This window comes from Protomyctophum parallelum (genome assembly GCF_964188405.1).
Source record: "Protomyctophum parallelum genome assembly, chromosome: 12".
NCBI lineage: Eukaryota > Metazoa > Chordata > Actinopteri > Myctophiformes > Myctophidae > Protomyctophum > Protomyctophum parallelum.
The window spans coordinates 19,052,499-19,074,852 of NC_139712.1; the positions used below are offsets into that span (position 1 = coordinate 19,052,499).

At 44.0% G+C, this 22,354-nt stretch overlaps 1 protein-coding gene across 2 annotated transcripts in view; it reads left to right on the top strand.

Moving 5' to 3' along the window:
- The first annotated feature begins 1,585 nt into the window (after positions 1-1,585).
- avl9 (AVL9 homolog (S. cerevisiase)) overlaps positions 1,586-22,354 on the top strand; it is a 41,662-nt gene continuing 20,893 nt past the window's right edge. The window contains exons 1-11 of one of the 2 annotated variants that reach the window (XM_083778194.1): positions 1,586-1,814; positions 11,258-11,378; positions 14,309-14,394; positions 16,569-16,619; positions 16,670-16,690; positions 18,760-18,849; positions 18,961-19,027; positions 19,557-19,597; positions 19,831-19,869; positions 20,130-20,199; positions 21,004-21,068. In XM_083778194.1, coding sequence (XP_083634320.1) covers positions 1,725-1,814; positions 11,258-11,378; positions 14,309-14,394; positions 16,569-16,619; positions 16,670-16,690; positions 18,760-18,849; positions 18,961-19,027; positions 19,557-19,597; positions 19,831-19,869; positions 20,130-20,199; positions 21,004-21,068 — 741 coding nt within the window. In that variant the 5' untranslated portion in view covers positions 1,586-1,724. Of the gene's footprint in view, positions 1,815-11,257; positions 11,379-14,308; positions 14,395-16,568; positions 16,641-16,669; positions 16,691-18,759; positions 18,850-18,960; positions 19,028-19,556; positions 19,598-19,830; positions 19,870-20,129; positions 20,200-21,003; positions 21,069-22,354 lie in introns of both variants that reach the window. The other variant, XM_083778193.1, reaches the window with a different exon arrangement.

Consider the following 22,354-nt stretch of genomic DNA (forward strand, 5'->3'; position numbering starts at 1 on the left):
AAGCTTCACTGAATACTCAAATACTTTGTAAAGGCATTAAGGGACTTAACTTGCAGTTATTGTTATCAGCTGTTATTCCGTTATTTTTGTTTCATTTCCATCACATAACTTAAGTCAACCTTTGTTTTAGAATGTTTTCTTTAAAAGGACAGGGATTGATTGGTAGGAGTAGGACCTTAGAGTATACTCTATGAGACAAGGACATACCGTTTTCTAGCCCTCCAAGCAGAACCCAAATGCTACTGAAGTTTCTGACATTTGTTCGACCCAGTGCATTGGGTCCTGTTCCTCGTCGTCCATGCCACCTGATTAAAACATTTACTGGCTCATGTTTACATTTTAAAACGCCTCCCCGCGCTGTTTGACGATATTCTTCAGTATGAGGCTTTCTGAATATGTAAAGTATAAGTACACATACATACCTTTGCGAATATCTCCTGTGGCGCGGAAGCCGTTAAGTATTTTTAATATATGTTTGCCCGATTTGGAAGCTTGGATTCTTCTTGTTTATTGACACCTCATTGTACCGCCTATCTGGCTAGCTAGTGGCGCTATAGCTATGACACAGCAGATCAGAGGCAGGGACGTAGCCTCACAAGCCAACCGCACACCGGGAGGCGGTACAATAAACGGTAAACAAACAAGAAGAAATAAAGCGACCAAATCGGTCAAACAAAGATTAAAAATACTTAACGGCTTCCGCGCCACAGGAGATATTCGCACCGGGATGTATAGCTACTTAAAGTGACCGAATTCAGAATAACTCAAGGAAAATAATGGCGTCACATGCCGCGGGGCCTATTTTAGAGAGAATCTCCACATCCGCATTTAGGAATTTCCATACGAAAATACAGTAGCGAGCAGGGACCCAACGTAAAACTAAACAAAATATCAAAAAAGTTTTACGTAGGGTCCCGAAAGGGGCTAACCGTTTTCATAATGAAGTGCTTAGGCTACAGTCAGATGATTTGTCACCTGACTTAACCATTTCAATATGAAGATGTTCTACCCAATCAATCCCTCTATGCTACTACTATAGGCCTACATGGAGAGTAAATAGTGTGAATTGACTTTTTTTTTTTAAACAAAATGTAAGACAAAAATGTCTCGATTAAGTAATATTACATGTCAACTTCAAGCATATGCGCGTAGGGTACTTTATTGCCTTAATATTTGCAAGGAAACATCCATTATTTACAATTGTGAATGAAAACTATTAGAAAATTGGCTAAACATTATGTTAAATAAGTTTCTCATACTATTGACATCCGCGTTCAAGAACTCGACTCAGTCCAGACCAGTATATCTTCATTCACAATTTCTATTAAAGCTTGTATCTCTATTTTTGATATTTTATTTGTATATTTATATTATGTTAGGGTTTTGTGGAAATAAATTCTATAATAATGACATAGCAAAGTTAGGAACGCCAGGGTACTTGGAAAAAGTTTAAAGCTGCCACTTTTCAACCTCCAACACGGACAACGCACAGCTTCAGTCTAAACTAAAGTCTAAACGGTGTGCCTTAATTGTGTTAACGGCAAAAAATATACCCCGTGCAATGGAAGGCGGCCGAGGCGGAAGAGACGTCCAGTTGCGTTTGATTGTGTTCCTCCTGCGAATTCACAACAACACACACACATCTGATCTAAAAAAACACACACCTAGACATAAGACAAACATATCCGATCTACAAATCACCCCCCCAGCCATCTCTCTCTGCCATGGAGTCTCATGGTAAAGAAGAAGAGCCGTGCAGGGGTCCCGTGCTGCACATTGTCGTGGTCGGATTCCACCATAAGAAAGGCTGTCAGGTAGGTGGAGATCTATGAATGCAACGGTTGGTCTACCAGTGTCAGTGTGTCTCTACTCTGCGCCCATTTTCAAAACACATGTCTATGAAACTAATATAAGACTTTGATCTACACAGCATTAACTTGCTACTTTGTTGTTTGTGGTTGTCTGTGATCGGCCATATATATTGCAGACGAGCTGTAAATAAAACATGCGGGTATACTATCTTTCTTTCATCATGTCTCACAACACAACCGAGGAAGAGGAGGAGGGTAGCTATTTATGATTAAGCTCAAATTCAGGATCATATCGTCTCTCACTGAGAGACATAAGTGAGAATAATATTATTAGCCCTGGATCAAGACTGCCATAGACTTATATTTGATCGATTCGGACATGTCTGCCTATGTCAGAAAGAATTAATACAAATTAATCTATATGACAGTCTTGGACCCAAGGCAAATGTGAGATGAACACAATCATTAATCACTGTTCATTAATTATTTGCTCTCATGATGACACCAAAGAAGAGAAGAGTGCACAGAGAGAGGAGACATTGTTGTGGATCACTGTGCATGTTTTGTGCACACTCTGCCACACAGCTATGCACTGAACAACACACACACACACACACACACACACACACACACACACACACACACACACACACACACACACACACACACACACAGTTATGTATGTATGTAGGAAGAGGTTGTGGCGACTGTACCTGTTACCCATATGAAAGCTGGGGCGAGATGGAATTGGGGCGACCGTACCTGTTACCCATATGAAAGCTGGGGCGAGATGGAATTGGGGCGACCGTACCTGTTACCCATATGAAAGCTGGGGCGAGATGGAATTGGGGCGACCGTACCTGTTACCCATATGAACCAAGCAATCAACACGGTCTGGAATCTGAATCCAGTGGTTCTCAAAGTGAGGTCCAGGGAGGACCACCTGAGGGGGTTCTAAAATAGTGGTCACATGAAAAACACTGACTCAGAGTTATGGGGGCCTTTGAAATGGAAACAAAGTTTCAGAAACATTGTATTAGCTGCAAAAATCAGTCATCAGTTGTTGTTTGTGTCACTGGCCTAATGTATGTGGCCTTAATTATTATACAGCCGGGCATTGAAACAACAAAATCACACCTGTGTGAAGTAAGTGGTGCAACACTGCAACTCTGTGTGGGGGTCCCCGGAACTTCCAGGAACCCCCAGGAACGTGCCCAGGGGGGCGGGCCGGTTCCGGCGGGCCGCCCCGCGTCTGAAACGGTTGATAAATGACAGTTACCATGTGGGGGTCCCTCTACTGTACTGTACTGTACTGATACACCTGAAATCATCATAAATACAGTTAATATGTATGTGTGTGTGTTAGGCTGCACAACAGTGACACTTGGTTTTGCAAACCAACCAAATGCTATTTTCGTGCTCAGACAGGTAGCCAGCCAGCCAGGCACCCAGGCACACACAGAGCTACTTAATGAAGTGGTTAGACCACTTAAAAATTTAGGTTTACTGTGAAATTGTGGCTGCAAAGCTTCCTGCTTCCCAAGGCTTATAGTTTAACTCTAAAGTGTGTCCCTGTCAAGTGAAGCGGAACCGAACAGATATAATGACACAGACAGTGGCAGACTGGCAGTGTGTTCAGTTCACCCCTGGTAATTATTAGGGAAAGTGTGTGTGTATGTTTATTGCATGTGTTTATATCGGTCCGGGAGTGTGTGTCTGTGTTGTGTTCCATCAATCCTATGTTCCCTCAGCCAGGGAACTGGACAATGTGACTTAAAATCAACATCGTGTTCAAACTTTTCTCTCCATTTACGATTAATTAACAATTATTAAAAAGCAAAGAAAAATTGTGAAAATAGCAGATCTGCAAGCTCACAAGTAACACATCGCACATGTGAGCTTGTAAATCGACTAGTTTCACTATCTTTACATACCACCATTGCACAATGAAGTATAATACACAGTTACATGGTGGATCAGGCGTATTGATTTAGTCAATTCTAAAAGAAAAGACAAAATTCTGTTGATTTGTTGTATAAGAAATGTATAACACCATTTGATTATTCGGTTAACCTACATGAGCAATATTAAGTGGGTTATTGGCTCTAAATATAGTTTTTTATATATTTTTGGTTAATTGCCAGCCCTGAATGAAAGGGAACATAAGGCTGATACCTTCACATCCCATCTAGTAGCAAAAGTAGCTGTCTACAATCTCACAACACATCGCCACGTGACGTGAGTCGGACTCATTATTAGATCTTATATGAACATTTTCAGCTATAGTATATACTAGTAGTATAGCTATAGTGACGTGCCCAAAATAGAAATGCCACGTTAACGTGCTTTGGGTATGAACTATTTGTTACTGAATCATGTAGGATATCGTCAGGTCACTTTTATCTTTTATCTCTTTGTCCCCAAAGCAAGACAAAAGACACTGTCCTCCTTTGTTGCAGTGCTCCACCTGTCTGTGTCGGTAACAGGTGGAAGAGACTGTGTTTCAGTGGCTTCAATGCTTCTTGGAACACAGCTGTTGTTCTTTGTCCAAGATAAAAGTGCCATTACCTTTGGAGTGCCTACTTGTGGCCTCACCTCACTGGCCTAATAGCAGCCCCAACAGGTAGTGAGGCTGCTGGTGACCTACACACACATATGCTCCTCTTTCCACTGTAAATAACCCATTTTGACCTGAGATCAGATTCTAAAAATGTCTTGACAGTTTTATGAAAAAGCTATGTTTCTATGTCAGTCGTCAGTCATTTAAAAAAAATAGCAGACCTACAAGCTCGTAGCGCGCCACTCGGTGGCACGCTATGAGCTTGTAGATCTGCTATTTTTCAATAGCTAAAGCACGACATGATGCTAACACCGAAAGGGGTTCCCGCCCCAAAATGGGATAAAGTGGAAAAACCCTCATCTTCGGTGAAGACGTATAGTATTTTATAATATGAGGACCCCCCTGTCTCGAATATGACCAGTGGAGCGGTTTTCTGTGGTGGAGTGGCTATCGTTAAGGCTCTTAGGCTCAGGTAATGGTCTGTCTGGTTCCCCTCCGCCGGTGACGGACGTTATCTGATATACTGTAGGTTCCAACGGCCTCCTGTGAGGTATCGCAAGATTGGGTTCCTGGGCTGGCAAGTGGCAATGAAATCTCTCTTTCTGTCGGTCTGTCTGTCTCTCTCTCTCTCTCTGTCCCTGCTGTCTATCCTCCACAGACCCCCCAGGGAGAGTCTTATATATGACCTTATATAACAACAGTACATACAGCATATATATGTGTGATATAATATGACAGTAAAGGCTGGATGGATGGTTAACGCATTTAGGCCTGAGCCAAGATTTGAGTTAAAAACATTCAAACATAATGAATATATATATATATATATATATATATATATATATATATACAGTATATATATTCAAACATTTGTGCCACATTTTCACGATTTAAAAAAAATAGCAGACCTATACAAGCTCGTAGCGCGGCACTCGGTGGCGTGCTATGAGCTTGTTTGGCGTAAATTGCACATTATTTGCACTTTTGCAGTCATTCTAGTACAAAGCCTGTTAAATCATATTTCAGCATTCACAGTTAATATATTTCCTCAATAATATTGTAGACCATATATTCTATAACACGACAGACTCCCATATACGAAAGATCATTAAAAGAAAAGTTCCTTTGGGAACTTGGCTCTCTATAGAGAAAACTTGTATCTCTATATTTCAACTTTTTGTTTTCTTTCGTAAACTAATGCTCTACTTTGCTACTTCATACTATCTCTACAGTCTCACACAAAAGTAGCACAAATTGCCACTGTACAAAGCACACACGTTGTTTTAGCTTATTTAGAAAAGGTGTTATTCGTGAAAGCGGTTAAGTGTGTCTTTTGTGCAATTCCTTTCCATTGAATGGGGTGATTCATAGTAGACTAGATAGGGTATTCTGTGTGGGTTTTATAAATATTGAACCAGTGTAAATTATTAACAAGAACTTGTGACTAAATAATAACTACAATGCATCCATGATCCATTGGAACACAGGTTATTTATTTTTCCCATTTCCTGAAATGTAACTGAAATACAAGATTTTGTATCATATCAAAGTTAAGTGTCCCATGATTAAGCATCCACAAAGATCCAAGTGAATAAAGCAAATTAAACAAATCTAGTTCACAAAGAGCTCTTATTTAGCTGAGCCTATAATTATGAAACAATCTCTGAACGATATAATACGATGTGAGTGTATGAAAAAGCAAAGGAAATAGAGCATGCACCTCCACTCTAGCCCAGGTGCTAGACAAAAGGCAGTACAAGAGAAAAAATAGAGTCTGCATCTTTCGATCCCTTAGGATCTTCTTCAGGAATGATTCCTGAAGAAGATCCTAATTCCTAAGGGATCGAAACGTTGAATCAAATAAACCAGTGGAGCTGAGTTTTTCATACCAGTGTTGCAGTGTATGAAAAAGCCCACAACAACTCGGAACCCCTGCATAGCCCGGGCGGGAACTCCTTTTGGTGTTAGCGTTATGCTTTAGCTATTGAAAAATAGCAGATCTACAAGTAGGTCTGCTATTTTTGAAAAATGACTGACGACTGACATAGAAACATAGCTTTTTCAGAAAACTGTCAGGATTTAGAAGACATTTATAGAATCTGATCTCGGGTCTAAATGGGTTGAGGCCAGAACGCACCGATTAGTCCAGTGGTTCTCAACCGGGACGGGGACCATCAGTGGTGCTTGAGGGGCTTCCAGGTGGTCCCCAGCTAAATGACGGAGAGTTGGTAACCAAATGGACCCTTATATATCCTTTTATGGAATCCTTATTATTTTAGGCACGATACAGTATACGTGCTAGTCGGGACTGTTGAGAACATTAAGCACAATTTATATTTATTTATTTGTTGTATGGCGGTGGTGTGTGTCTGAAAGTATCCGATCTACAAGCTCACGTAGAGTCTCATCATCAGTGACGCGTTCAGAGATTAAAATAGGGTGCGTTTTGCATCCCAAAACGCAGTTTATAATTAAGGGACGCAGTAAAACAACGACCTCTGCATCCACGGGATGCACTACTGTACTGTTTTTTATTCTAGTTTATTTTACTAGCTTTAGTTATAATAATAATTTCTTCTTCATGTTTTCTACATGAATATAACCACATTATAAGCATATAAAATGAAATGGTAGTTAAATGCTGCAATTTGTAAAAATGGCAAAATATGACTCCTAACGTCGTTGAAGTGGGACTTATAAAATGTCCCTGGGACTGGGACTCATCTAAAAGACCATCCCTGCATCCTGGGACTCATTACATTGAAAACCTATTTACATCACTGCATGTTGTGAGCTTGTCAATCTGCTGTTTTCGCTGCACGACGACACCATCGTACAACCAACCGACCTAAAGCGTAAATTAAGCATGAGCCTGGCTATGGTTTCCTTGAGTCCAGGTCTCGGAGTCACATGGTCAGTAGGGGGCGGGGCAGAGAGCTGTGGCGTCTGAGGGCCTGTTTAACCAGCGGACCGTCTCACCCGCTTTGAGGGCCTGTGTAACAGCGGACCGTCTCACCCGCTTTGAGGGCCTGTGTAACAGCGGACCGTCTCACCCGCTTTGAGGGCCTGTGTAACAGCGGACCGTCTCACCCGCTTTGAGGGCCTGTGTAACAGCGGACCGTCTCACCCGCTTTGAGGGCCTGTGTAACAGCGGACCGTCTCACCCGCTTTGAGGGCCTGTGTAACAGCGGACCGTCTCACCCGCTTTGAGGGCCTGTGTAACAGCGGACCGTCTCCCCCGCTTTGAGGGCCTGTGTAACAGCGGACCGTCTCACCCGCTTTGAGGGCCTGTGTAACAGCGGACCGTCTCCCCCGCTTTGAGGGCCTGTGTAACAGCGGACCGTCTCACCCGCTTTGAGGGCCTGTGTAACAGCGGACCGTCTCACCCGCTTTCACTGTATTCTCACTCTGCAACTCTGGGCTTCGGCGGTATAGAGCGTCGCAGTCCCGCCCCCTACCAGGGCACAGGAAATGATTCTCCGTTCATTTTCCTCATAGACTTTTCAAGCGTACAAAGCCAACTCTTCGTGACAAATCATGACAACAAACACAATTTCTTGGGGCCGAACAAAGAATTAGAAAGAAGAAAAAAACGGCAGGTTACAACACTTTTTGTTGTTGTTTTTCTTCTTTGTAATTTTTTTTTTTGTCCAAAATATTGTGTTAATTGTCATGATTTGTCATAATCGAGTTGGCTTTGTCCGTGGCGTAACCGTCTTTAAATAAATACTTTTTGAAATGTCTCTGGGGAAAATGCATGGGAATAATTTCCTGGGCCTGGTAGGGGGCGGGACTGCGACGCGGCTCTATTACGGTGTATTATATTATTACGGTATTTAGAACTTCCAAAGGTATGATTTGTAATACCGTAAAAAACCCCATTATTTCAGAGATTATTCTCTCTGTTAAGACAGAGAGTCTGTGTTGAGGTGATTTGTTGACCATATGGGTGCCGGCCGGGCAGTGTCATCAGTTCCTCCAGCAAAGTGTGCTGAATCCATGGAAGAAAGACGCTTATTCCTATCTATCCATTATTCTAATTACCCCATTTAGGCCTGACCTCGAAATTAAAAAAGACATTTTCTAAATCCTCCAGTTTTCTGAAATAAATATTTTCACATTTTTTTCAAAAATAGCAGATCTACAAGCTCATAGCGCGCCACCGAGTGGCACGCTATGAGCTTGTAGATCTGGTTTTTTTCAATAGCTAAATGCCTAAATTATAACAATGTTATTCCCGCTCAAAATGGATTAATGTATTCAAACCCACCATGACTTGTCTAAGTAGGCTAATATCATATTAGACACACACACACACACAGCATGGTAGGCTAGACAACCAATGTCATACATAATACAATTACATCTGCATTGAGCTCAGTATTTATTTTATTTTCTTCTTTTTGTTGTGGGGGAAAAAAGACATACGTAAGTAACGTAAGTGAGACCTATATTGTAAGCTATGGGGTTCTTCCCCTCGATAAGAGTAGCCATAGACCTAGGTTTAGTTTGAATCAGAGCATTAGACCCAGGTTTAGGTTGAATAATAGATTTTACTTTATTGAGTCAATCACATACTTTTTCTTTTCACATTTGTTTCTCACATCTTTCATGTCACTGTTGTTAGCTGACTTTGACCCATTTCTTTACTACTACATCCCTGTGAAGGGATGAACTACATCCCTTCACCTATTTCAACACAAGAAAACACAAAGACATTAAAAGAAGAAGAGAAAAAAGAAGAGGGTAGGCCCATGTTAAACTAAAAACTTTCATTTCATTAATGTATCTGTAGACTAAGGTACATTTAGTACGTTTGTAGTTTGTAATAATAGAATTAGACCCAGGTTTAGTTTGAATAATATAATTAGACCCAGGTTTAGTTTGAATAATATAATTAGACCCAGGTTTAGTTTGAATAATATAATTAGACCCAGGTTTAGTTTGAATAATAGAATTAGACCCAGGTTTAGGTTGAATAATATAATTAGACCCAGGTTTAGTTTGAATAATAGAATTAGACCCAGGTTTAGTTTGAATAATAGAATTAGACCCAGGTTTAGTTTGAACGTGTTTAGAATGGAATCCATGTACTGTAGATTCCGGCTCTACCTGTGTGTACATGTCACCCTCATCCACCCTCCGTCCTCTTATGTCCATATGTCTATAATAAGGGACACAATTCCTGAAATAAAATGTATAAATAGTTACATTGTATCAATAGTATACAAAGTGACATGATGAAGAAACGGCAAGCTGTGCAGGCGAGACAGATGGATTCTTTGGATATACTGGAAAAACGAGAAGCTGTCTCGAAACAACTCCTGAGGGAGAAATTGAGCTCTCTGTGGTTTAGTCTGTGGTCGTAATGCTTATGAAATCTTGAAACCGTTTATGACAAATACGAAGATTTCCAACTGACATTCACAATATGATATCAAAGTTAAGTGTTTCATTAAAGCGTCCACAAAAACATCCCAGTGAATAAAACCAAACAAACTCGGGACTCCTGCATACCACACCAATAATGCAACTAGTCGCAAGTCCTTGCAACAAAACCGTTTTAGTGCCAGTCCACACCAAAGCAACTCCTTGCAAATGCCATTGGGGGATAAATTGCAAGTAGTTGCATGATTGTTGCAGTGTTGAGTTGAGTCACTAATTCCTATCCAGCATCAGGATCTGGAGCTCTGCAGTTTTGCTATTAAACTCGGCTGTCATTTGCAGTCACGGAGGTGTTGCATCCCCTTCCTCTTCTAGCTGGGTACCTGTCTGTCTGACACAGTGCCCACCCACACCCAGTCAGTTCTGGGTACCTGTCTGTCTGACACAGTGCCCACCCACACCCACCCAGTTCTGGGTACCTGTCTGTCTGACACACAGTGCCCGCCCACCCACACCCACCCAGTTCTGGGTACCTGTCTCTCTGACACACAGTGCCCACCCACACCCACCCAGTTCTGGGTACCTGTCTGTCTGACACAGTGCCCACCCACACCCAGTCAGTTCTGGGTGCCTGTCTGTCTGTCTGACACACAGTGCCCACCCACACCCACCCACTTCTGGGTACCTGTCTGTCTGACACACAGTGCCCACCCACACCCACCCAGTTCTGGGTACCTGTCTGTCTGACACACTCAGTCAGTTCTGGGTACCTGTCTGTCTGACACACTCAGTCAGTTCTAGGTACCTGTCTGTCTGACACACTCAGTCAGTTCTGGGTACCTGTCTGTCTGACACACTCAGTCAGTTCTGGGTACCTGTCTGTCGGCCCCTGTAGAGGTCCACCATCTCTAAAACAGTCACAAACGGCAAAGGCTGCTTTCTTTGGATATACTGGAAAAACGAGAAGTTCTCAACAACTCCCGGGGGAGAAATGGAGCTCTATGTGTTTAGTCTGTGGTCTAAATGCTTCACTGTTACTTCCTTTACTAAAGGCTTACCGACATCTTCTCTACTTCCTTTACTAATGCTTAATACAGACATCTTCTCTACTTCCTTTACTAATGCTTACAGGCAACTTCTCTTATCATTATGTCATCAGGCTAATGTAAAATAAGAGGTTTGTTCATGCGTATTGCGTACATGATTGTGTTTTTAATATATGCTGAGGAAGGCCTACGGGCCGAAACGTCCTCTCGTTGCTGCTGCTGAGGGTGAACCTATAATAAACAAAGACTTCCTAAATGGATAAGAAGTGAGTGCTGGTCTTCCTTTTGGTATAGATAGACCATTCTTAGCAGAACCGTGCACCTGATATTCTTATGTTGTGAACTACTCAACTGAGTGCTTGCTTCTCCTCTCTTCAAGCTGTGTGTGTGTGTGTGGCCTACATTTGACTTTTGTAAACTTTTTTTAAACGGCGGTTGTGTTTTTCCTTCCCCAGGTGGAGTACTCTTACCCGCCTCTCCTTCCAGACGAGGGTCATGACAGTAACTCCGTTCCAGAGGAGTGGAAGTACCTGCCTTTCCTGTGCCTTCCTGACGGAGCCCACAACTACCAAGAAGGTAACTGTCTTGAGGAAGATCACTACCGGCTGGGGTGTTGTTGTTGATTAAATAATCTTCCAAATATGAAGGAATGACGAAGTGAAGTGTTGAGACTTTATTCAGAAGATTCAGAAGAGAAACAACATACAGAGAGTCAGGAACAGGCCTCCTTGCCTATTCCCACAGCCCTCCAACCCCATTCTCAGACAGTCCTTATAGTCATGTAATGTCCATATACGGATCTGCGCTAAACATAAGGGCGACACACAAATAAGTATACCTTTGCTGACAGCGTGGAGGAGTCAAGTCAGCTGTTAGATTGACAGCTGCATGAATTAGACTGAGCACATTGGTGAGCAAAGAGACTTATTGGAAGGAAGATAAATACACAATAATGCATATATCTGGCACTGTATTTGGCATTCTAAAATTCCCATTACAGTGGTCTCAATGAATCACCATAACTGCAACGCTATGATCGGTTACAGTTGAATGTTATACTTTAGCTATTGAAAAATAGCAGATCTACAAGCACTCGGTGCCGCGCTATGAACTTGTAGGTCTGCTATTTTTGGAAAATCTTGAAAATGTGCCTCAAATCTTTGAATATATATTATTATATGAACATTTTAACTCAAATCTTTGCTTCTGGGGTGTCCCTGGAACAACTTATTTTGAAATATTGAGAACCACTGAAACATGATGTTTTTCAGATTTCTTTTTTTTTCTTCTTTTTCTTTAAGACATTTTTTAAATTTCGACGTCAGGCCTAAATGGGTTACCCAATAGTTAGATGAGTCAAAGGGCCTTAGAAGACCTTAGACTGCTCAGCTTTATGGCTGCTAAAAGCCTTATTAGAAAGATAATGTTTAAAAATCGTGTTCAAAGCCACTGCAGCATGACGACGTCTATCACACACAGGGATTACACAAGTACCCCAGTGTCCCTGGAGACACTGACTGGTAACGTGTTCCTTCCCATCCCTGCAGTCATACGACTTTACCATGATCTGACAGTCTGACTCATACAAGCAACAACAGGTCCCTCCCTCCCTCTGCAGTGCTACAGTGTTGTTGTCGGAGACCGCAGCACAGTGACAGGAACAAGTAGCATGTCTGCTAGAGAGAGCTGCAGGGAGCTGTACGAGACACTGTACTTCTTGCTGTATTTATTAACCCATTCTGGGCGGGAACCCCTTTTGGTGTCGCATTATGTAATGCTTTAGCTATTGAAAAATAGCAGATCTACAAGCTCATAGCGTGCCACCGAGTGGCGCGCTACGAGTTTGTAGATCTGCTATTTTTGAAAAATCATGAAAATGTGGCACAAATCTTTGAATATATATTTCAGAGCCAGAACAGAAGCCAACTAAAATATTGGCTTCTGGGGGGTCCCTGGAACTACATATTCTGAGATGGGGGTCCGTGGCCCAATAGAGATAATTCTGGGGGTCCTTGACATGAAAAAGGTTGAGCACCACTGTCATAGAAACATGGGTTTTTCAGAAAAAGGTTAGGATTTAGAAGACAGTCCAAAATGGGTTAAGCGCTGCTATAGGCTAGCCACTTCTGCATCTGACTCTGTGTGCAGCCAGCGTGTGTGTCTGTTTGAGCTACAGGATGGTATAAAGTGCTTCAACTAATTACACGAGAGAGAGAGAGAGACGGCAGTATAGCCTGTTTTGATCTTTAATTAGCAGTATTTGCAACAAAGGCACTGCTTACTGGTTTTTACTACTAGTAGTAGTCACACAGATTCAGTTAACTCTTAACTATTTAAGCCCCATATAATTAATATATTATTATAATGATGGTATAATTCTAACATATCATTTGTCGTATGGCAAAATAGCAGATCTACAAGCTTGTGTACATCTGACTTCATCTGCCGCGTAGATCTTGGCTTTAAATGAACACATTTGCTGTATTGCAAAATGTGTGTAGCTGCATGTGGATCACTGGAGATCATCCATAATAGACTGCAACCACGTTAAAAACCACTCTTCTTGCCAATGCCAGCCTCAACCCGATGGGTCTGTCTGTACCATTTCCGTTCTACAGGCTGGTAGTAATGAGTCTGTGTCTGTCGGCCCGTTCCTGTCTTTAATGGGCCTTGGCGTGCGTGCGTGTGTGTGTGCGCGGGGCTGCGTGGCTGCGTGCGTGCATATTCCGGTCTTTAATAGTCCTCCTTCTTTTCCACATTCAATAATCCAATAACAGTCCAAGTATAGTTTGTTGTGGCTCTGTGTTTAACCATGCTCAAATTCACAGCAGCTCTTTCGGCATTATGAGAGTGTCTGATTAGATGTTTGCATTATCCTGTTTGCAATAATTGCATTGTAATTCATTGATTGAGTAGGACATCTGAGAGGGAGACAGTGTGGGGGAGACAGACAGTAGGAAAGCTGTGGGGGAGACAGTGTAGGAGAGACAGACAGACAGTAGGAAAGCTGTGGGGGAGACAGACAGTAGGAAAACTGTGAGGGAGACTGTGTAGGAGAGACAGACAGACAGTAGGAAAGCTGTGAGGGAGACTGTGTAGGAGAGGCAGTAGGACACTAAGGAGGGAAACACTGTAGGAGTGACTGCAAAATCTGAGAGGGCGACAGTGTAGTAGAGACAGACAGTAGGAAAGCTGTGAGGGAGACAGTGTAGGAGAGACAGACAGTAGGAAAGCTGTGAGGGAGACAGTGTAGGAGAGACAGACAGTAGCAAAGCTGTGAGGGAGACAGTGTAGGAGAGACAGACAGTAGCAAAGCTGTGAGGGAGACAGTGTAGGAGAGACAGACAGTAGGAAAGCTGTGAGGGAGACAGTGTAGGAGACGAGAGACAGACGATAGGAGATCTGAGGATGATCTCGGATGCATCTTTCATATTAAAGATTGTGTTTCTGTTTGAGGAGCATCAGACCATAATGGCTTGTTCAACGTGTTAATGTTTGTTCTGCAGACACTGTGTATTTCCACCTGCCTCCTCTGATTGAAGACATGAAGTGTGTGTATGGAGTGTCCTGCTACAGACAGATAGAAGCCAAGGTCGGTACACAAACCCAAACCCATGTTCTCCTCGTCTTGCGTGTCACGTTATTGCTTTTTAATATCATACGTACCACATTGGAGCATATCATATCACTCCAGTCCTTAAAATCCTTCCACTCGCTCCCTGTGGGTGGGCCAAATCATTGATTACAAAATACTACTGTCTATAAAGCTTTGAATTGTTTAGGATCAAAATGCATTTCTGATCTTGTGCGATATTGTTGAACCATCACAATAAACATAAATGAACGCGGGGAAGCAGCATTTAGTTTTTAATGCACCACATTATCTGGAACAAACTCCCAGAAAATTGCTGGACTGCTACCACTATTTTTCTTTTTCTTTCTCTTCTGATCTGTAATTGTATGTGTTGTTGTTTTTTACTTTTGTTTATTGCATCCTTTTATTTTTTATATATATATATTTTTTATCCCACGATTTTGTAACCCATTTTTCACCCCTGTGTCAATCATCTAATGTGATCCTGGGCTCTACACACCCTCCGCCAACCTAGACCCCATATATGGGGGACAAGGGGAGAGCAACGGACTTGAACTCATGCTTCCTTCATGCCTGAGTGTCCAAGTTGCTCCTTTACACCTGACAGGGGGGAGTTTCCCTGGTTGGACGTAGCACGTGGAAAGGAACACGTTATTCCAACCAGTTCCTTTACCCTCCATCAGGCGCCCCGGCTGGCCAGGGGGAGGCAGTTTAGTGACCAGGATTATTGTGTTTATTGCATCCTAATGTCATTTTATAAATGTGTTTCCCTTGCTTGATGTTTTGTGTAACGTACATTGAATTGCGTTGTTGTTGTTGTTGTTGTTCAAGCGTGCGCTTTTACGAACAAAATTGTAACAATCGGCCTTTTGTTTAGAAAGGAAAACCATTAACTAAAGGAAAAAGACGGGATTGGCAGGTTTTTAGCTCAATGAAACTCACGTATTTATTAACTAAATCAATCAATCGGGCAATACAACACACTTGCTTCTGACCCTATACCAAAATAATAAACACACAGAACAAATCAACACTCAATTCCCCAATCCCCTTTCAACCCAACAAAGTCCCAACGTCAGTTGTAAACAACAAACACAACAAGTTTGTCACGCGAGGCAGGCGCTCTGAATCACGAACGGTCCCGCGACCGTCCTCCTCTCCGTACGCTCCCACAGTATAGTTCCACAGATCCACATGAAGCGCACGTTAATCCATTGATATCCAGCAGAACACGGATTTCTCTCACCCGCGATGCTCCTCGTTGACCGGCAGTTCATGCATGGATCCAGCTCCGATGACGCAGTCTCCCCAGCGTCCCAACACGGCCGCTTACTCCGTGCTCGGCTGAGCTCGACAGTTTGTTTGTTTAGGCTGCAGGTTGCTAGTAGTTAGTTACTTTAAAGGGACACTTCACCCTTTTTGCAAGAAAATATATGTTAATGACGTTTACAAGCTTTAGAACACTTTCCTAGGTGTCTTTATGTGTGTAAATGTGGTTTTAGATATTTTAGATTGTAGCAGGGAGCACAGTGTCTCTGATGTCATGGACACTGGGCTCACTTCCTTCCTGGACTACATGTTGTCTCAGTAAGACAAGGAGGAGCAATGCACCAAAGACTTATGGGAATTGTAGTCTAGGAATGTAGTGAGACCAGTGTCCATGACATCAGAGACACTGTGCTCACTGCTACAATCTAAAATATCTAAAACCACATATTACACACATAAAGACCCCCAGGAAAGTGTTCTAAAGCTTCTAAGCGTCATTAACATATATATGTTTGCAAAAAGGGTGAAGTGTCCCTTTAACTTCAACACTAAACACAGACCCTGGCGCCTCTGAGATCTCCTCCTCACACCCGTTCACACTAGTACACAGGTCCCCCTTCTTCCTGCATCACACCCTCTATTTGTCAAGTGGCGTGTGGCAGCAATCACTGTCATGCTAATCAGGCCCATTACCTCCCACATGAATTGGAAGTGCATATATCACAGGGTTTCGCATGTATTCATATCACACGTATACAATCACACACATTGGAAAAAGCAGATAATAATATTATAATGTGCATTTTGTCACAAAATGACCTTGCCTTGAATGTTCAAATACTGCGTGAGTCACACGTGGTCCTTGTCGTGATGGTCTTTTTATCGTCTCTCTTCTTCCTCAGAGCCTGAAGGTGCGGCTGGCCGACGTTACCCGGGAGACGGTGCAGAAGAGCGTGTGTGTCCTCAGTCGATTGGTGAGTCATGGCGAGGGGGAGGGGTCAAGGAGTGCGTCCTCAGTCGATTGGTGAGTCATGGCGAGGGGGAGGGGTCAAGGTCCTCAGTCGATTGGTGAGTCATGGCGAGGGGGAGGGGTCAAGGAGAAGATGACCATGTTGGCGTGTTTTACACTGACTATTAGTCACTGGTGGAAAAATAATGTGTATTTAATCCATTTAGGCCTGACGTCGAAATAAGAAAAACGTTCGCTCTGAAAGAATATATATTCAAAGATTTGTGCCGCATTTTTACGATTTTTCAAAAATAGCAGACCTACAAGCTCGTAGCGCGCCACTCGGTGGCGCGCTATGAGCTTGTAGATCTGCTATTTTTCAATAGCTAAAGTATAACATAATGCTTAGTTAAAACACCAAAAGGGGGCCTATAGGCCGTGGCTCAGCGGTCCAGGCACCTTGGCTGGTAATCCAGTCTGGCAGTGTGCCGCAGGTTCGACTCCCGATCCTGACGGCCTTTACTGCATGTCTTCCCCCCCCCCATCTCTCTCCCCATTTCCTGTCAGCCTACTGTCTGTCCCTCCATGAATAATATAAAATAAAGGCGAAAGCCGCAAAAAAACATGGGGTTCCCGTCCAGAATGGGTTAAGTACAATTTTGAGTATTTCCAAATTTCAATACTACCATACCATACCATTTTCGTGTATTATAATCCCGTATGGGACACAAAAATTAAAATGCATTCATTCATTCCACTACATTAGAGGCAAATATTTTAGTTTTTTTAATTATTTGAAAACTTGAGTTATAACTAATTAGTTACTTTGTAGATTGAGAGTATTATAATGCATGCATTCACCACTTAAAAGCTATATCTACTTCGGCTATATGAGAATAGCCGATCTACAAGCTCACAACGTTGTGAGCTTGTAGATCTACTACTAGTAGATCTACTGTAGAAGTGCTGTAATGGGACATGCTGCATAATGAGTGCTTTTACCTTTTGTACTTCAAGTATGTTTTGATGCCAATACTTTTGTACTTTTACTCAAGTGCATTTCATTACCAGGCATTTACTTGTAAGTCGTAACAGAGTAGTATTTCCACATTGTGTAATTTAAACTTTTACTTAAATAACAAAGTAAAACATCTCAATACTTCTTCCTTCCACCAGTGCTATTAGTTCAAGCTCACGTCCAAGTGGAGAATTTCACAACAGTTGCGAGAGATTTTGAAGATTAAGCAACGACAGTAGTGTCAACACACACGGTGGGGTGTGTGTTGTACTGAATATATATATCATGATGGCTGTGGTTATGCTCAGCCACTGCACGACCTCCTCCAGTGTGATATTGCTTGTATACTGTACGACAGTTCTGTAACAAGCACCGCCTATTTAACACATAATGACATTGCCTGCCGGGCGGGGAATTATGATTTGTTTGTTTATTTGAGCGTTTGGTTCTGCCTGCCAGCCAACACAAATAGTTGTCGGACTGGCCAAGCAACACTTAAAACATTTCTCTGCACACTACTAGCTTGCTGCTTTGTGTCTACCGTAACAAGACAACTCACCCCGTTTCTGTTTTCCTCCCAGAATTTTCCCCAGTGAGGGGTGGGAACTATAAACTTTCATGACAGCAGACAGCCTAAATACAAATATAATTTATGAAAAGCTACTACAATGAAGTCTGTTCACAGAAGTTGTTGTAGGATATGTGGGGATTATCTGACGAGGTACCATTTGAGTGGGCAAAACCTTACATAAACTAAATAATACTAAATTATTATCACCGGGGTGAGTTGTCCAGTATTCAGTATTCCAGTATTTTGTCTTGTTACTACTTCATCCACGTGGTTGCGTTTATTGTGCAACCGGTGAAATAAAGAGTCAGTCTGTTGACAGTCAGGCTGGTGGCATCACTGGCATGTGGGATTCTGAATCTTGTGACACACACTGAACAACCCAGGATGGCAAAGTTTAAGCCATGAAGCAAACATAAAAATGCACACACACACACACACACACACACACACACACACACACACATACACACACACACACACACACACACACACACACACACACACACACACACACACACACACACACGTAATGACTGTGTTGGTGTTCATTTGCAGCCTCTATACGGCCTCCTTCAAGCTAAACTCCAGCTCATCACACACGCCTACTTTGAGGAGAAAGACTTCTCTCAGATCTCCATTTTAAAGGTGAGAACAGAAGACTGAACCTCTCTCTCACGTCGTTGGCCCAGATAACGGCATGTTTCTTATTTATCTTTTTCCTCCTCTCTGGTCTGACTTCGTCCTCTGTCTCCGTAGGAACTGTACGACCACATGAACGGCTCCCTGCGGGGCCTGACCCTGGAGGGATCACAGCTGTACCTAGGTATGTGAACATGGAGGCCATTTTGATCTGTCTTTCTATTCTACACACCCAAGGCGAAGGCGGTTTATGACCTTTTCTCCATCGACCCTAATGGTCGATTGGTCCCCTGAAAACGTTCGTGTTGCTTATTTTAATGATCGAAACACGGCCAAAGCACTTCTGGGGTTCCCCAGACAAAAAGGTTGAGAACCCCTGGTCTACACCACACTGAGTGTGACTGTTGTTGTTGCCCTGGCCTGTATGTTTGATCTGGGGCGACTGTGGCTCAAGAGGTAGAGCAGGTCGTCCAATGATCCATGGGTCGGCGGTTCGAATCCCGGCTCCTCCTGTCTACATGTCGAAGTGTCTTTGGGCAAGACACTGAACCCCAAATTGCTCCCGATGTGCTGGTTGGTACCTTGCATGGCTTCCGCCGCAATCGGTGTGTGAATGTGTGTGTGAATGGGTGAATGTAATGCACAATCTATGTACAGCGCCTTGCTATATAAATGCACCATTTACCATTTATCTGTCCCATGTCTCTCCCCAGGACTGTCACCCAGAGATTTAATACTGCAATTTCGACACAAGGTAGAAATTTCTCATCATCCGTTTTATTATGTTGAAAGCATTCCAGTTGTATGTTGACTAGTAGAAATTCAACTTTAATTAAGGAACACAAAAGTGCAAATACATCAAAATGCTATTATGCAGTTACAGTAACGAGAGCAATGAGTTATGTTTTTAGGATAAGTAGCAGTGTCCGTCCGTATTTGTCAAGTCTTGTCAGATTAATATAATCCTCTGCTTTCATTTCCCTCTAGATCCTCATCCTCTTCAAACTCATCCTGCTGGAGAAGAAGGTGTGTGTGTGTGTGTGTGTGTGTGTGTGTGTGTGTGTGTGTGTGTGTGTGTGTGTGTGTGTGTGTGTGTGTGTGTGTGTGTGTGTGTGTGTGTGTGTGTGTGTGTGTGTGTGTGTGTGTGTGTGTGTGTGTGTGTGTGTGTGTGTGTGTGTGTGTGTGTGTGTGTGTGTGTGTGTGTGTGTGTGATTTATTGATTGATTGTTTGTGCGGGGGAAAAGTGAGAACTGAGCTGAAGTGTGTTTCATTTGCATCCCCCCCAGGTCTTGTTTTATGTGTCTCCAGTCAACAGACTAGTGGGAGCTCTCATGACCGTCTTATCACTGTTCCCAGGTCAGTAGAGCCTTCACAAAAATCCATTCCTCTCTGGTGATGTGTCTGTCTGTCTGTACTGAGACACAGATAATGTCTTTGCTAATGCAAAGTGCAAATACAAGTGCAACCATCCATCCAATATGATCTGTGTATCAATCGATCGCAGTCCTGCTGGCAAAGATCTTCTTTGACTTTCCGTCTCAACATTGTCAAAAGGAATTCACTCACAGACCTTTGCGGTGTAGTATTACTGCAGTATAATACAGTAAGTTGTAATATAGTAAGACAGTTTACTATTGCAGCAATAGTAATTATTATATAATTATTATAGCATCCATCCATCCATCCATCCATTTTTTATATTACTCCTCCAGATTCTGTACAGAAATCCCACAAATCGTTACACAGTATCTCTATAGTCATGTGTTCAAGACGGATCTTACGTGAAATCTTTCACAGACTTTCCTACTAGGCTGAGGAATATATCCCACACTTTTCACATTTGCCTGTTATAGCGCCACCAACAGGTGGATTTTTGAAAAACACATTTTTGGATCAAAATGCCTCCAATTACCATCCAAGGCAAGAAGAAATGCCACCCCTTTCACATTTGCCTATTATAGCGCCACCAGGAGGCCACAACCTGCCCTGCCCTGGTGGAGACCTGTGCCCCCAAGGGGCACTTTATCTAGTTTAGTCTTATAGTTTTAGTCATCATATCTTAGTTTTTATTTCGTTTCTCTTTAGTTTCCATAAGTGACAAAAACAACAACCCTGTAAGTTACACACACAGCGTGGTTCTCTGTGTCTTTCTCCCTCCAGGTATGATCGAACACGGCCTGGCAGACTCCTCCCACTACCGGCCGCGGGGCAGCGTGTCAGAGGAGGTGAGTGTGTCAGACTCCTCCCACTACCGGCCGCGGGGCAGCGTGTCAGAGGAGGTGAGTGTGTCAGACTCCTCCCACTACCGGCCGCGGGGCAGCGTGTCAGAGGAGGTGAGTGTCTCAGACTCCTCCCACTACCGGCCGCGGGGCAGCGTGTCAGAGGAGGTGAGTGTGTCAGACTCCTCCCACTACCGGCCGCGGGGCAGCGTGTCAGAGGAGGTGAGTGTCAGACTCCTCCCACTACCGGCCGCGGGGCAGCGTGTCAGAGGAGGTGAGTGTGTCAGACTCCTCCCACTACCGGCCGCGGGGCAGCGTGTCAGAGGAGGTGAGTGTGTCAGACTCCTCCCACTACCGGCCGCGGGGCAGCGTGTCAGAGGAGGTGAGTGTCTCAGACTCCTCCCACTACCGGCCGCGGGGCAGCGTGTCAGAGGAGGTGAGTGTGTCAGACTCCTCCCACTACCGGCCGCGGGGCAGCGTGTCAGAGGAGGTGAGTGTCAGACTCCTCCCACTACCGGCCGCGGGGCAGCGTGTCAGAGGAGGTGAGTGTGTCAGACTCCTCCCACTACCGGCCGCGGGGCAGCGTGTCAGAGGAGGTGAGTGTCAGACTCCTCCCACTACCGGCCGCGGGGCAGCGTGTCAGAGGAGGTGAGTGTGTCAGACTCCTCCCACTACCGGCCGCGGGGCAGCGTGTCAGAGGAGGTGAGTGTCTCAGACTCCTCCCACTACCGGCCGCGGGGCAGCGTGTCAGAGGAGGTGAGTGTCTCAGACTCCTCCCACTACCGGCCGCGGGGCAGCGTGTCAGAGGAGGTGAGTGTCTCAGACTCCTCCCACTACCGGCCGCGGGGCAGCGTGTCAGAGGAGGTGAGTGTCTCAGACTCCTCCCACTACAGGCCGCGGGGCAGCGTATCAGAGGAGGTGAGTGTGTCAGACTCCTCCCACTACCGGCCGCGGGGCAGCGTGTCAGAGGAGGTGAGTGTGTCAGACTCCTCCCACTACCGGCCGCGGGGCAGCGTATCAGAGGAGGTGAGTGTGTCAGACTCCTCCCACTACCGGCCGCGGGGCAGCGTGTCAGAGGAGGTGAGTGTCTCAGACTCCTCCCACTACCGGCCGCGGGGCAGCGTGTCAGAGGAGGTGAGTGTCTCAGACTCCTCCCACTACCGGCCGCGGGGCAGCGTGTCAGAGGAGGTGAGTGTCTCAGACTCCTCCCACTACCGGCCGCGGGGCAGCGTGTCAGAGGAGGTGAGTGTCTCAGACTCCTCCCACTACCGGCCGCGGGGCAGCGTGTCAGA